The sequence below is a fragment of the Microtus ochrogaster genome, unplaced genomic scaffold (assembly GCF_000317375.1).
Source record: "Microtus ochrogaster isolate Prairie Vole_2 unplaced genomic scaffold, MicOch1.0 UNK7, whole genome shotgun sequence".
Taxonomy (NCBI): Eukaryota; Metazoa; Chordata; class Mammalia; order Rodentia; family Cricetidae; genus Microtus; species Microtus ochrogaster.
In genome coordinates, this window is record NW_004949105.1 from 3,442,084 (window position 1) to 3,454,986 (window position 12,903).

The 12,903-nt window shown below is 52.5% G+C and overlaps 1 protein-coding gene across 3 annotated transcripts in view; it reads right to left on the minus strand.

Moving 5' to 3' along the window:
* Positions 1–2,314: 2,314 nt before the first annotated feature.
* Kbtbd11 (kelch repeat and BTB domain containing 11) overlaps positions 2,315–12,903 on the minus strand; it is a 22,918-nt gene continuing 12,329 nt past the window's right edge. For all 3 annotated transcript variants that reach the window (XM_026788797.1, XM_026788798.1, XM_005366233.3), the window contains exon 2: positions 2,315–8,726. In XM_026788797.1, the coding sequence (XP_026644598.1) occupies positions 6,088–7,989 (1,902 nt within the window). In that variant the 5' untranslated portion in view covers positions 7,990–8,726 and the 3' untranslated portion in view covers positions 2,315–6,087. The remainder of the gene's footprint in view (positions 8,727–12,903) is intronic.

The window sequence follows — 12,903 nt, forward strand, 5'->3', positions numbered from 1 at the left end:
CTCAGGGACCACCTAAGTTGGCTTTTTGAAGTAGTGTCTTACCAGCCTGGAATTCACTAGGTAATCTAGGCTGGCTAGCCACAAGCCCCAGAGATCCACCCTTCTCCACCTGTTTCCACCTGCCCATTTCTTGGATTACAACACATATTATCACGTGTGACTTTTTTGGGTGCAGTCTGATTGTGGAACCAGGTCTTGTGTTTGCAAGGCAGACTCGGAATCATCGCCTGTACCCAAATGTCATCCCGAATAGAAGGAGCAGGAAAGAGATACAGAAAGATGAGAGTGATTGGTTGTTTTTCAACCACACCTGATAGAAACGGTAGCACTGGAGTCCGGACAATACATTGGAGTCAAGGCTCATGGGCCTCATGACCCTGGAACCTCGTTCTCAGAGCTCTGTGTTTTAACATCTGATACTCCAGACTCCGAGGCAAACACACAGTGTATGGGTGTCCTCAAGGTTCCAGCAGAATCTGGACATCCCCTCCCAGCACATACACACACACTGGAAATCTGGCTGTCCCTAAGAGCAAGAGTGTTCTCCTAGGGTCCAAGGCCTGCACCTCTCTCCAGGAAGAGAGCACCAGTTGTACTCCAGCCTTTCCCCATGCATAGGAGGGAATAAGGAGACTGCCGTGGGGTCTGCCCCACCAAAGAGCATGCTTTGTGGCCCTCTGAGGATCTGGACTTCTCTTCCCAGTGGCTGTAGAGACCAGTATCAGCCCAGGACACCCCAAGACGAAGTTCTCAGCACAAAGATGTGCTTGCCGTATAGGGACAAAGGGCAGGGAATAAGAGACAAGACAGGAGACAGAAGATGAGGGAGAAGGGAAGGGGTATTTGTCCTGGGAGGGACAATGGACTGCCTCTGGAGAGGAGACAGGCATGACCATGGGCAAACGGCAGTTTATAAGGTAATTGGGGAAACCCTGTGTTAGAATGAGGTGTCTAATTTTGATTGGATTGATTTTTTTTTTTTAAAATCAGGGCAGCCACAAGGGGGTTTTTGATTTTTGGACTTCAATACTTTGATGGCTGGACCTTGTTAAACAGCCTCAGGAGGAGGAAGGGCCAAATAAGGGAATCGATTGTGTAGGAATGGAATCTAATGGTTTTTAGCCAGGCAGAGGGAATGGGAGAGACGGGCAAGGCCCACTAGAGCCATGTGTGCCATACTCAGGCTGGCTACAGTCCCTTCAGTGGCCCTTGTCCAGGTTCCAGAGCCAACCCCAAACTTCTTCCTACCCAGATCACGTAGGCAACATCCATGCATCTGGGTATCCCAAGCTCATAAAGTCATCCGTGCTCACCCAGGTTCTGTGTTCAGCTGGGTCCACTCTGCACATCTGTTCTCCTCAGCTGACATAGGTCCCTCTGTTCAGTGGGGTTCCCTCTTCTCAGCTGCTAGGCCTGTTTTAGTTTATTTTGAGTTTCCTGGGGTTGTCTGGAGGCCATGTGATGTAGGAGGTCCCCAGTCCCATACATGGGGGAATCCCAGTCAAATCAGGGGGTGCTTGCATCTCCAGTTCCCCATGAATCCTCTCCAAGAGGTGTGGTTGGCCGATGTGACTATATCCTGTACTTTCTGTTTTAAGATGTTTGGACGTGCTAGAGCTTGATGCTGGGGAGAGACACCCCCTCCCCCTGAATCAGTCGGTTCCTAGGAAAAACAGCACAGGGTTTGGCTCGCACGTCCCTCAGACAGACCAACACCCACACCCTTCTCTGACTTTCAGATGTAAAGCTATGTTCTCTGAACTACCCCGAGTCAGAGAATTAAAGAGGATCCCGACGTCAGACAGAGTCAGGGAGGTGGAGAGGACCCCCCCACACACACACTTCCCCATCGCCACCAAAGCCTAGAACCCAGAATCGGTCACACTGGCCAACAGTGGCCAGTCTGCTTGTTCTGCCTACAGGAGTCACAGCACAGGCCTGGCTTGAATCACTCTTACCTAGTTCTGAATTCCTAGCCCCGCTACCCATCCATAGCATGCAGTGACCACTCCTCGGTCCTGGCGGCTGTATGGACCTCATGAGCCCATACACAGCCCTCATGGCTCCATCACCCCAGTCTCCGGTGCAGGACCTGGCTGTGACGGGGCTAGCTATGAAGACAGGTATGAAGACAAAGGTCATGAATACCCTGAGGTTGATGGAGAGGTGGAGGAAACCTCAGCATCCACAGAAGCTGGCTGCAGTGATACCCTAGATCTCTCAAGACTCATCAGAGTTCAGTTACTGTGGGGCCACACCACACCCGGCCATTCTGGGGATCAGAGGGAGAGAGGCAAGCACAGCAGAATTTCAGAAGCACTGGACATGGTTTATTTCGTCTTGGCGCAGGTGACAAACATAAAGGGTTTTACATTATTTCTGCCTAGGAGAAAACTCAAGCGTTAGCACAGTAACTACACATCCAGTACCGGCTGGCCTGACCCGACCTCCCTTAAACAGGTGCAGTTCTTTACCAAATGGCAGCATGTGAGTGCTAGTTAGTAGGTACTGGTGAGCGATTTACCGAGCATGGGGGGGTTGCAGTGCATGGGGGGCACTGCAATCTCACATCAGAATACACCTAAGCTTTTACTTCAACCCAAACCTGTCCACAGAGCCACGTGAAGCTGCTGCCAGGACCAGCGTCCTCTTCACGGGCGTGGACAGAGCATAAATGACATGGCCACTTGTCATTTGTGACAAAGTGCAGACGCAGCTGACGTGTTGGCACGGTTCCACGTTTAGCTGGGGTCATTACTTCCTTGTGAACAATATCAAAAAAGAAAGGGGACGGTGATATTGTTTGAGAGTCAAGATGAAAGCTGTGAGCTGGGGAAGGAACTAAACCGAGACACAACGCTAAAGCACGCTTGGGCTCCCATCACCCACAAGGACGGTCACCTCGACTTCCGCAGACCGCCTCAAACACCGGACAGTTTGCTAAGAGTTCGCACAGTCGTCACCGGGACTGCTAGAGATCACTGGGCATTGCTTTTTGTCGAAATAGCAAAGCCAGCACAGGTAAGAAATTAAACTAGGCAGCCAACAAAATTTCCACAATGTTCGTTTTCTTGGAATTACAGAAACTCCTGCCATCCTTTCTCTAGAAGCCGAATCACTGCACTCCAAGTCCGCGAAGCTGCCAAGAGTCTGCAGTAGAGGTGGGGCTTGTCCCATGCCAAAGTACAAAACAGAAAGAAAACCAAGAAACATTAGCTCGTTGCCTAGGATCCCAAATGAGCCCTGGCAACACAAATGTAATTACCCATCAGCCAAACAAAAGGTCAATCTTTCGTGTGTCAATCGTTTTCCCCTTAAAGCAGCACTGTTCTTTCAAACGACGGGGGCGTCAGCGTGCAAGGGTTACTGTCCTGAGATTATGAATGGGTGTCACAAACATATTAGCCTTATTTGACTCTTGTAACTGATAGTCAGATCTGTGCTCACATCAACCAGCCTCCTAGGTGGACTTAGCTGCAGAGTGTGACCAGCATGTAGAACATGAAAGGACTTACCCTGGTTCACACCCTGGAGGCACATCTCAGCGATGCCTGCTCCTCTCACTACCAGACCAATACCTTACAGAGTTCACGTCTGTTTGTTGGGGGTGGGAGGCATTAAAGTTAGTGCTAACTGATAGGACCTGGAATCATCCAGAAGGTGGGCCTCTACGCATGCCTGTCGGGAGTTAACCTTGATTGCATTCATTGAAATGGAAAGAGCTGTCAACTGTGGGCCACACCATTTCCTGACTGGGTCCTGAGAATGTACACACTGGAGAAAAGGGAGCTGGGCAGTAATGTGCATTCAAGGTTGTCTCTTGACTGCAGATCAATATCAACTGTTCCCTCGAGGTCTTGCCCTGTGACTTCCGCAGCATGAGGGACTGTAACCTGAACTCTGAGCCACAATAAACCCTCTCTCCCGTAAGTTGCTTATGTCAACATGAAATGAATCTAAGACAGATGGGTAGTAAATCTCCCAGAACCCAAGAACAAGATGCATGGTTACTAAGACATGCCAGGGCCTGTAGTATTTGTTTTCATAAGGGTCACTATTTAGAAACAGGATATAAAATATTTTATATGCTCTCAAAAACAGGTTGGCCACACATCTAATCATGATTAATGAACTAATTTTCCTTGCACGGTCCACACATTAATACATTTACCCTTTTGACTTCCCTGGGTTGTGTTTGTGTTCTGTGGGGCACAACAGCATGCCAGTCCCCACAGGAAGACTCCTCTGGTGTACATCTGTTCTCTCCAGGGGCGTGTCACTCAAAAGGCCAAATTTCAAAAGGGAATGCCGGAGAAATGGCTTCTCAGGCAAAACCACATAATGACATTTTATAAGTTAGGTACTGAAGGAATGAAAATAAAAAGAGTTACAAGATAAAAGGGACATCTCTCTAAACATTGTTTACAGAGTAACATTGTTTCACTTTGCTCCCCTTCCTCCAGGACACTCCTAAGAAAGACCAATAAAACAGGCATAAAGAAGTCTGTTTTTCTTTCCTAAGATGATTAACCAAGTTGCCAAGACATCCTCTTGGTTTATGAGTAATCACGAGCAAGCACAAAGCAACTGGAACATCCAAACAGAAACCTTCAACTCCATTCCTCTGGATCATGCAGAATAACCAAGCTGGTTGTTTCTAAACACACTTCACTATGACCTTTCAGAGCAAGCTCTAAAGCCTAACCAATTCCCAGCTAAGCACTGACTCCTATGGGGATGACATGGTAGGTGCAGAGCTTTTTCTAATTGCGTTCCAGAAACTCTCAACCTATAGGGACCCTGTTGCAATAAAACAATGGGACAGATGTAGAATCTCAACAAGTTGTTTGGGAACATGCATTGGTCCTCCTTAACTTCCTAATAAATAGTAAGCCTTGTCTGTATATGCTCAAAATGGACAGCACCCTAACGCATGAGAGAAACATGAACTGATTTGGTTTGGGTCCTTGCAACCTTGTCTACGTATGAGTTTCCTTTCAACTCTTTTAGGGTGTTTGAAGTTAGATAAACGACACTTGCTAAACTACATTCCAAGCACATGTGTTTCTCCATGTCCTACTACCTAGGGTATCACACCTTCTTGGGAGATGGTTCATCTGCCTCATCAGAATCTCAGAAGACACATTCAAAACATAACCAAGTAGAGAGCTCAAAGTGTGCAACTGTCAACATGTGATTTTAACTTGTCTTAGAGTGGGTAAGCTTGTCCTTGTTTATTCTAAAATGGGGAAGCGGGTGAACATGCAGAGCCTGCCGTCCTAGGGTCTTTTCAATAGGAGGACTCCCTTGCTGGCTGTTTTTTTTCCTGCTCAGCATGCTTCCTGATACCGTTTCATCACCAAAGACTTCAAATCTAAGCAAGGATGAATGATAACCCTCGCTAATAACATCCTCTCCACAGTTGCCTCAAAGCATGCCTTGGCTCTGAGACACAGGCCTGGTTGTGTGTCTGTGTTGGACACAGTATGTTTGGGACTAGAAACCATGCTGGTCAACAAAGATTCACCTTTGGTACTTGGTACATTATTCTTGAAGTTATGCCTCACACAGGGAACTTTTCAGGTCATGTAAGATCTTATAAGTTGTGGTTTTAAACCTCAGTGTGGGATGTGACCTTCCCTCAGCAGTTGCATTGATGCCTGGTCTACTTTCAGGATCCCATTCAGGAGAGCCTTGCAGCAGGGACTGGGCAGGCTCCTCATTACACCTCATGTCCACCCCTGACTTCATTTGTGGCCTCTACGACTTTTCCCTTAAGCATCAGATTATCTGCATCATCCCAAACTTTATGCCCTGAACCCCACTAAGCAAGTGAAGCAACGGGAGAATCCAGCACTGCAAAGCGGGGCTTAAAACAGCGTTGCAAAAATGTCTTCGGAACCAGCGAAGCTTCTACTCTCAAAAGCGTTAGCATGATGCGCTATGGCCAGCAGCCTGCCCTATCAATAGCGTCCTCCTTTCCTGCACTCTCTTTGGCCTCCCTCCCCACTGGGGGGGGGTTCTAGCCCACTCTCTTGCACCCCCACTCCAGCTGCTGAACAGTGGAGTTGTACAGCTGATCCTGTCCTAGGCAGCTGATCCCTGTTCCCCGCGGTCCGGTTTCTCAGGCAGGTTGAGCACAAATGGAAACAGTACACCCCGGACATCCAGAGGGGATCCCAGGGGTTCGGGCTCAAAGCTGCCACCAGGTCCCGTTTCGCTGCCAGCCTCAGTGTCCTGAGAAGGCACGAAGCGCCAGGTCCCCGCGCGGCTGACACAGTAGATGGTACCATCCAGGGCGGCGCAGCGGAAGGGCTGCAGGCCTGACGGTGCGCCCGGTGGCCGCAGGTGCACGGCACACTGGCTCCATTGCTTGGCCAGGCAATGGTAGCGGAAGACACTGACCCCACCACCTGACCCCACTGCAGCCTGAGCGTCACCGCGGTTCCCACATAGGTCAAAGCGATAGAGGAAACGGTCCAGGGCCACCATGTCAGCAGAGCGCTCTCGACTGCTGCTGCAGGGACACTCCTGCCACTCATCACGTCGGGGGTCGTACTTGAGCAGGCGGTAGAAGAGCGAGCCCCCGGACACGTAGATCTCGCCATTGCAGGTGGCAGCCTCGTGGGCCACGGCAAAGGCGCCCCGGGGCAGCGGGGCCACCGCGGTCCAGCGGTCTGCTCGCGGGTCATAGCGCTCCACACTGAGCAGGCACTCGCCGCCCACAGCGTAAAGATGGCCATCCAGGGCCAGCAGCTGCACCTGCGAGCGCGCCTGGCGCAGCGGTCGCACGGTACTCCAGCAGTCGGTGGCCGGGTTGTAGCAAAACACCTGGTCCGAGGGGCGCGCGCGGCCATCGGGTCCTGCGGGAGCCACACCGCCAGCCACGAAGAGGTAGTTGAAGAGCACGCAGAGACCGCAGCCGCGCGCCGGCGCCCCCTCGGGCAGCCGCGTCAGCTCGCGCCACTCCCCGGCCTCCGCCTGGTAGCAATAAACGGCCGCGTCCCCGCGCGACTCCGTGTCCGCGGACGGGCTCTGCGGACGGCTGCCCGCGCGCTCCCCGGTGGGTCCGAGCGCAGCGGCCAGCAGGCAGGGGCGTCCCGAACACAGGCGGCGCCGCAGCAGCAGATCGCGCTCGGCACCGGACAGGCGGCCGAAGACAGCTGGCTCGCGCAGCACCTCCAGATAGTGGTCGCTCATAAAGCGGTAGGCGGCGTCGCGCAGCTCGCTCAGCCGCTGCCGCTTGCCGGCGCTCAGCACCTCGTAGCAGTTATCCAGGCTCAGATGCGGCGCCATGGCATCGGTGGCGCGCTGCGCAGCCCCGGGCAGCTGGAGGCGGCGCGCGCCGGCCACCACCTCGGCCACATTGTCGGGCCGCACGCCCGCCATGCACCCGCTGTACGCGTCGGCCAGCAGCAGCCGCAGGGCCGTGAAGCTCACGCCTTGTACCCGCAGCACGTCCCGTGACGCGCGCGCGCGGAAGTAGTCGCTGCGCGCCGCCAGCACTGCCTTATGCGCCCGCAGCCGGCGACCGGCCACCTCGATGACCAGGTCGGGTTCTCCGTGCGCAGGTCCGACCCCTGGCGGCAGCGGCACGAGCTCCCCGAGCTCGTCTAGAGACTCCACAGGGCGCGCGTCCTCGTGGCGGGAAGGGGGCTCCTCCGGCGAAGCCGGCTCTTCCGGGCGCGCGCACTCTTCTGGGGACTCCGGGGACGCGGTGCTGCTGACTTCCCACTGCGTCTCCACCACACGCGAGTCGCTGCGATGAGGAGGAGGAGAGGCCTCGGCGCCCTCCGCGGCAGAGGCGCGAGACTGCGGTGGGGAGTCGTCCCCGGAGCTGAAGCACAGCGAGGTGCTGAGACTGCAGGATGTCTGCGCCGGGGATGCAGCGCCCTCCTCCTCCTCGGCTGGCAGCGGCAGGCTGTCCTCTCTCGGAGTCCCGGGCTCCGTCCCCGGGTAGAGGACGAAAGGAGCCACGGAGTTCTCCATGAGCGTGCTGTGCTGTGTGCGGTCTCTGCCAGCTCAGGAGTCACACATGCCTGGTGGAGGCTGAGTGTTCCTTGCCCTGGGGTCCTTGGCAACACACCCTTCCCTTGGCACCAGATCAGATTTCACATATGTCCACCCCCCCTTCCCTGTTCACGCCACTCCCACCTTGCCCTTCCCACTCACTCTCCTCTCTTGTGAGGAGGACGCGCCCAACTCCCACTGAACTTTTGAACCGCGGGATCCTCAACTCCGGCTATATCCGTCGGGGTGGAGGTGAACCAACCAGCTTGGTGCCAAAGCAGTTTTGTCGCAGTTCACACGTCCCTCCGACAGCCCCGAGCTGCTGCTCTCTGGTGTGGTTTCAGGAGAACTGAGGTTGATGCCTCTGGTCCACCAAGGCACGCCCTTCTTTTGACTCTGTGAACCTTCTGTGTCACCTTGCCTCACAACGCTGCAGCCCCAGGACCGGAAAATCCTCTAGGGGTGGGGGTGACCACATTTAAATCCTTGGCTTCCGCTGTTTAGCCTCCAGCTGTGCAGCCCAGAGTTCAGCTGAGGTGTGTGTCTGAGTTCTGGGTGGCAGCTCTGCACCCACGCAGTCCACCTGGGGAACTACCACCTCTGGGTGGGTGTCAGGAAAGACAGTTCCTGTGTGTATCCCAGGCCTTCTTCATTTGTCATCTGGGGCCTCCCTCTGCTGCGTCCTTCGTCCTTCGTGGGATATCAGGGTCTTGTTCCTGTTCACAAAAGGAAAGCGGGAAGCGTTGAGTTTCACTGTTGAGGGAGATGGTTTCACCCCTGACCCTTCACCACTTGCCGTTAGTATTCTGTCTGGTGGCCAAATGTCTGATTAGCGCTGGAGTTTGGTGGAGAGGGAACATATCACTCAGTCCCCCTCTGGCACAAGACTAACAAAGGCCCAGTTCAGGCAACAGATGTCACCAGAAGAAGCTCCGATCACAGTAAAGTAAACCCAGTATGTGGCTAGTTCCATAAGTTGGACATTGCCAGCTATCAATGTGAAGTTTAACCCAGTAGAAGGACATTCAGAACCAAGACCGTGTGTTGAGGAAGCACAGCGTGGCTACAGACCTCATTAACTTAAAGTGCTGGCAGTCTCCTTGACTTTTCTGGACAACAATCCTATTCACTTGCAATCAATATGGGTCAAATATTTGAGATCATCAAGGATCTGATCCTGGGGCTCCACCTGCCACCCCTGTGGTCCTTACTGGAATCAGGTCTCTTCCTCGGAGAGGAAGTTGCCAAATATCCTGAAGGGGGTAAAGGAGAAGCAAGGCAAAGCCGCAGAGGTGTGGCAGGGTGTCGGGACCCTAAGAATACGAGGCAGAGTTCTGCCCTGGCAGGCACTGGTGACGACTCCCTGCCTTGCTGGAGGGGATTTGAGCAGCAGGTCAGTGTGGCCCAGTTGTAACCTGGCTTTCTGAAGAGCATGACCAGAAAAGCAGAGGCAACTCAGGGACTGGCACTAATGTAGAGAAGGTACTTGTCTCCCCGAGGCAAGAAGGAACATTTGGGTACTTTCCGTGAGCATCTCAGGGCCTGCTCCATTCCCTCTCTCCCTCTCCCTCTCCCTCTCTCTCTCCCTCCCCCGCCCCACACCATAAGTGCTGCCATGGTTTGAATATGAGCTGTCCCTCCCAGCCTTATGTTTGAGCACACAGTTCCCAGCTACTGGTGCCCTTGGAGGAGATTGTGGCTGCCTGAAGCAGCAGGCATGCCCAACCTTTTGCAACAGGATGTTGTTACCTGCAGTGTTCCTGCTGGAGACCTGTGCAGTCAATTTAACCTACCCCCGTAAAAAAAAAAAAAATCCCCTCATGTTTTACATTATGAATTTCTTCCAGCCACCTTCATCGCTATCCTGCATAGATGTGTGCTTAGGAGCTGGGGCTGTCTTGAGGCTTACAGACCATCTACTTCCTGCCTACTTTTCTGCTTTCTGATCTGCTAAGGCAAAGCAAACCCTGGGCAGGTGCTCACTATGCCAGACAGAGCCCCAGCTGTCATACCTACCCCCCAGAAATGGGTTATAAGCCTTGAAGCAGCACGCCCCAAACCTTCACCTGTTGCTTTTCAGGTATTTCTGTCACGGGATGAAGAGGATAACATAGAGGCATGTCATGTGCGGCACCCACACCCCCACCCTGTTCCTCCAGCCACTTCGCCACTGACATCTATCGTGGGACTTGGAGACATTAAGTTCCCTCCATGCCAGATCTGCTTCACTTGGCATGCTCTCTCTACCCGTGGCGCTGCACTAGATCTTCAGGAGAGGTAATGCCAGGGAGGTTTGGGAACCTGAAGCCTTGTTCGTCAGGCACATGGGTCAGAGGACTCCAAGGAGGATACAGGACATGATGTCCTTTGTTGACCTATGACCATCCCAACAAAGCCTCCATCCAGCTGTGTGTCAGCCCAGAGAACAGAAGGACTTGCTGGTCCACAGCAATGAGGATGTAAGAATGACCTCAAACACAAGAGAGATGGGTGCCCCAGAACCCCGCGGGCTGTAGAGCTTTTCCTTTGGGCTTAGCACTGAAGGAAAGTGAAGTCAGAAGCTTGACATGATACATGTCTTATGCAGAAATGTCTGGAAACCTCACTGGATGAGACCGAGTCGAGCTGCTTTTCCTGGTTGGCCCATTCTTCGCACTGCCTCTGTGAGTGACAGCAGACCATCGTCACCTTTAGAACATCTTCTGACTTGGGACATGGCCTCAGCACTATCTGGTTCCCTGACTTCACAGCCTGAGAGGGGGACCAAGCAACAGAAGACTCTACAAGAGAAGCTTGGGATTGGTCAATTCAAGGCCCTAAGTCCTGAAAGAATGTTCACTGAGTGAGCATTTTACTGTGTCCAAGCTGAAGCTATGCTAAGGCAGTGGTGTGGTCTGGCCCACACCTATGGGATCTGTCTTTGGTCAGGAGGCCTGGGATGGAGCTAACTCTAGTTCCGAGTCATTCTGGAAAAGGAAACTCAGTTACCACCAAAAGCACGCTTGCTGTGTTTCTTAATGGCTATATTGCTTACTCCCAACACACAAGACCCCAACATGACTTTTAGAAGCACATTTCCAGAGTATGGCTTTCACGGTGCCCCCACTGAATTCCTCGGTGTCCCATGATGCCCCTCAGCACAGACGGCAGGGTGAGCTGGCTGAGTCCTGTGGTCTGAGCATGGCATACAGAACATCTCCTGTAGCCTCACTCTGCTCCTCCTCGAGCAAGGGCTCTCCTGTCACCCTGTGACAGCCAGCAACACTCACCCCACCACTGCAGTAAAACCTGTCGGCCTCACCTCTTTGAGCCTGGTGCAGAACAGGTTAGGAGCAAGCTGGCAACCATGATGTCCCCCACTAAAGCCAGGGTCACACTTCAGAAATCTGGTTACCTGAAGGCTGGCTGCACTTCTCCCCAGCTCAAAAGAGAGACAGAGGTACCAAACCTCCCAACATGAGCAAGACGGGGGGGGGGGTCCCTTGGCCTTTTGGAGGTGGTGTTAAAGAAAACTGGGTTCTTCACTAGGATCAGTCGTGACTGCGGCTTAACCTGAAAGCAGCCAGGGCAGCCAGGCCATTTTCACACACAGGCCCTCCCTGAGATGGAATGGCTTCCTGGACAGTCTGTCCATGGGAATGACCACCTGAGCTCTCTGACTCTGGTGTGATAACCCCACCCCCATGCTTGTGTACAACAGGGTGCAGGGAAGCAATGTGGGTTGTACAATTGGGAGCAGCTGTGTTCGTATTAGGGGACTAACTGTAAACCCTAGCAGCTTTAAGAAGTTACAAAAATCTAAGCAAAATAGAATAAAGGAAAAGAACAACTCTGGCAGCTGTGGCTCTGCTAAGCCCATTCCATGCAATTCCAAACCAAATGGAGGTTTGGAAGTGGAAATTTCCCTGTGTTGTGGTCAGGTCTCGTTGAGGGCAAGGATTCCTAGTAAGCTCCTGCCTAGCGCTGTCACCATTATGGTACGGTAACTGAAGCCTTTGCTGCCTGCTCCTGACCTTAGGACAAGACTCTTCTCAGTGATGCCAGCTGCTGGTAAGGAGTGTGCCAGGGCAGAGGAGGAGTGCCAAAGCTTCTTTTCCTAAATAGTCAGAAAATCATGCATTGCAGAAAGCTTTTAGATAAATATAGTTTTCATAGCATTTTCTCTGTAAGAATATGACCTTCTATACCTTAAAAATATCTAAACAACACTAAGTTTCTATTTATTTACCATTTATAGGAAGAAAAAACATAAGATTGTGTATGGCTTCCCAACGTAGACACTGGGCTATATGTTTAATGTGGGTATCAGTTTATACAAAATTAAGTTGTATGCTTTGCTCTAATGCCAGGTGTGAAAATCAATCCTTCAGGTTGCTACAGCCAGCTCACTTTAATTTGTTGATGAACTTACAAACCTGAGACAAACTCCAATGATGCACAGTACTCCTTCGCTTCTCTCCCATATCCCGCCTGTGTCCCCCACACCTACAGGACCACAGCCTGTGTCCCCCACACCTACAGGACCACAGCCTGTGTCCCCCACACCTACAGGACCACAGCCTGTGTCCCCCACACCTACAGGACCACAGCCTCTCTGGGAAAGGTATCTCTCTGCCTACCTGATGCTTCATAGTCAAGAACTAATAAACTGCCCCCAGGCACCTTGGGCCAGTCGGTGAGGCACAGGGCAATGTGTTTCTAGTTACCGCTCATCTCTCTTCCCAGCCATCAGAGCCTTCCCTGCGGCAGCTGCTCATGAGACAGTGTGCCTACCATCTCAGGATGATGGCCATGTAGGGATGTGATGTGTAGGGAAGACAGCCTTGCCTAGGAACCTCCATTCTCCTGTAAGCCAAAATTCTTACTCCTGAAGCTCATGTTTCTGTTACCTGC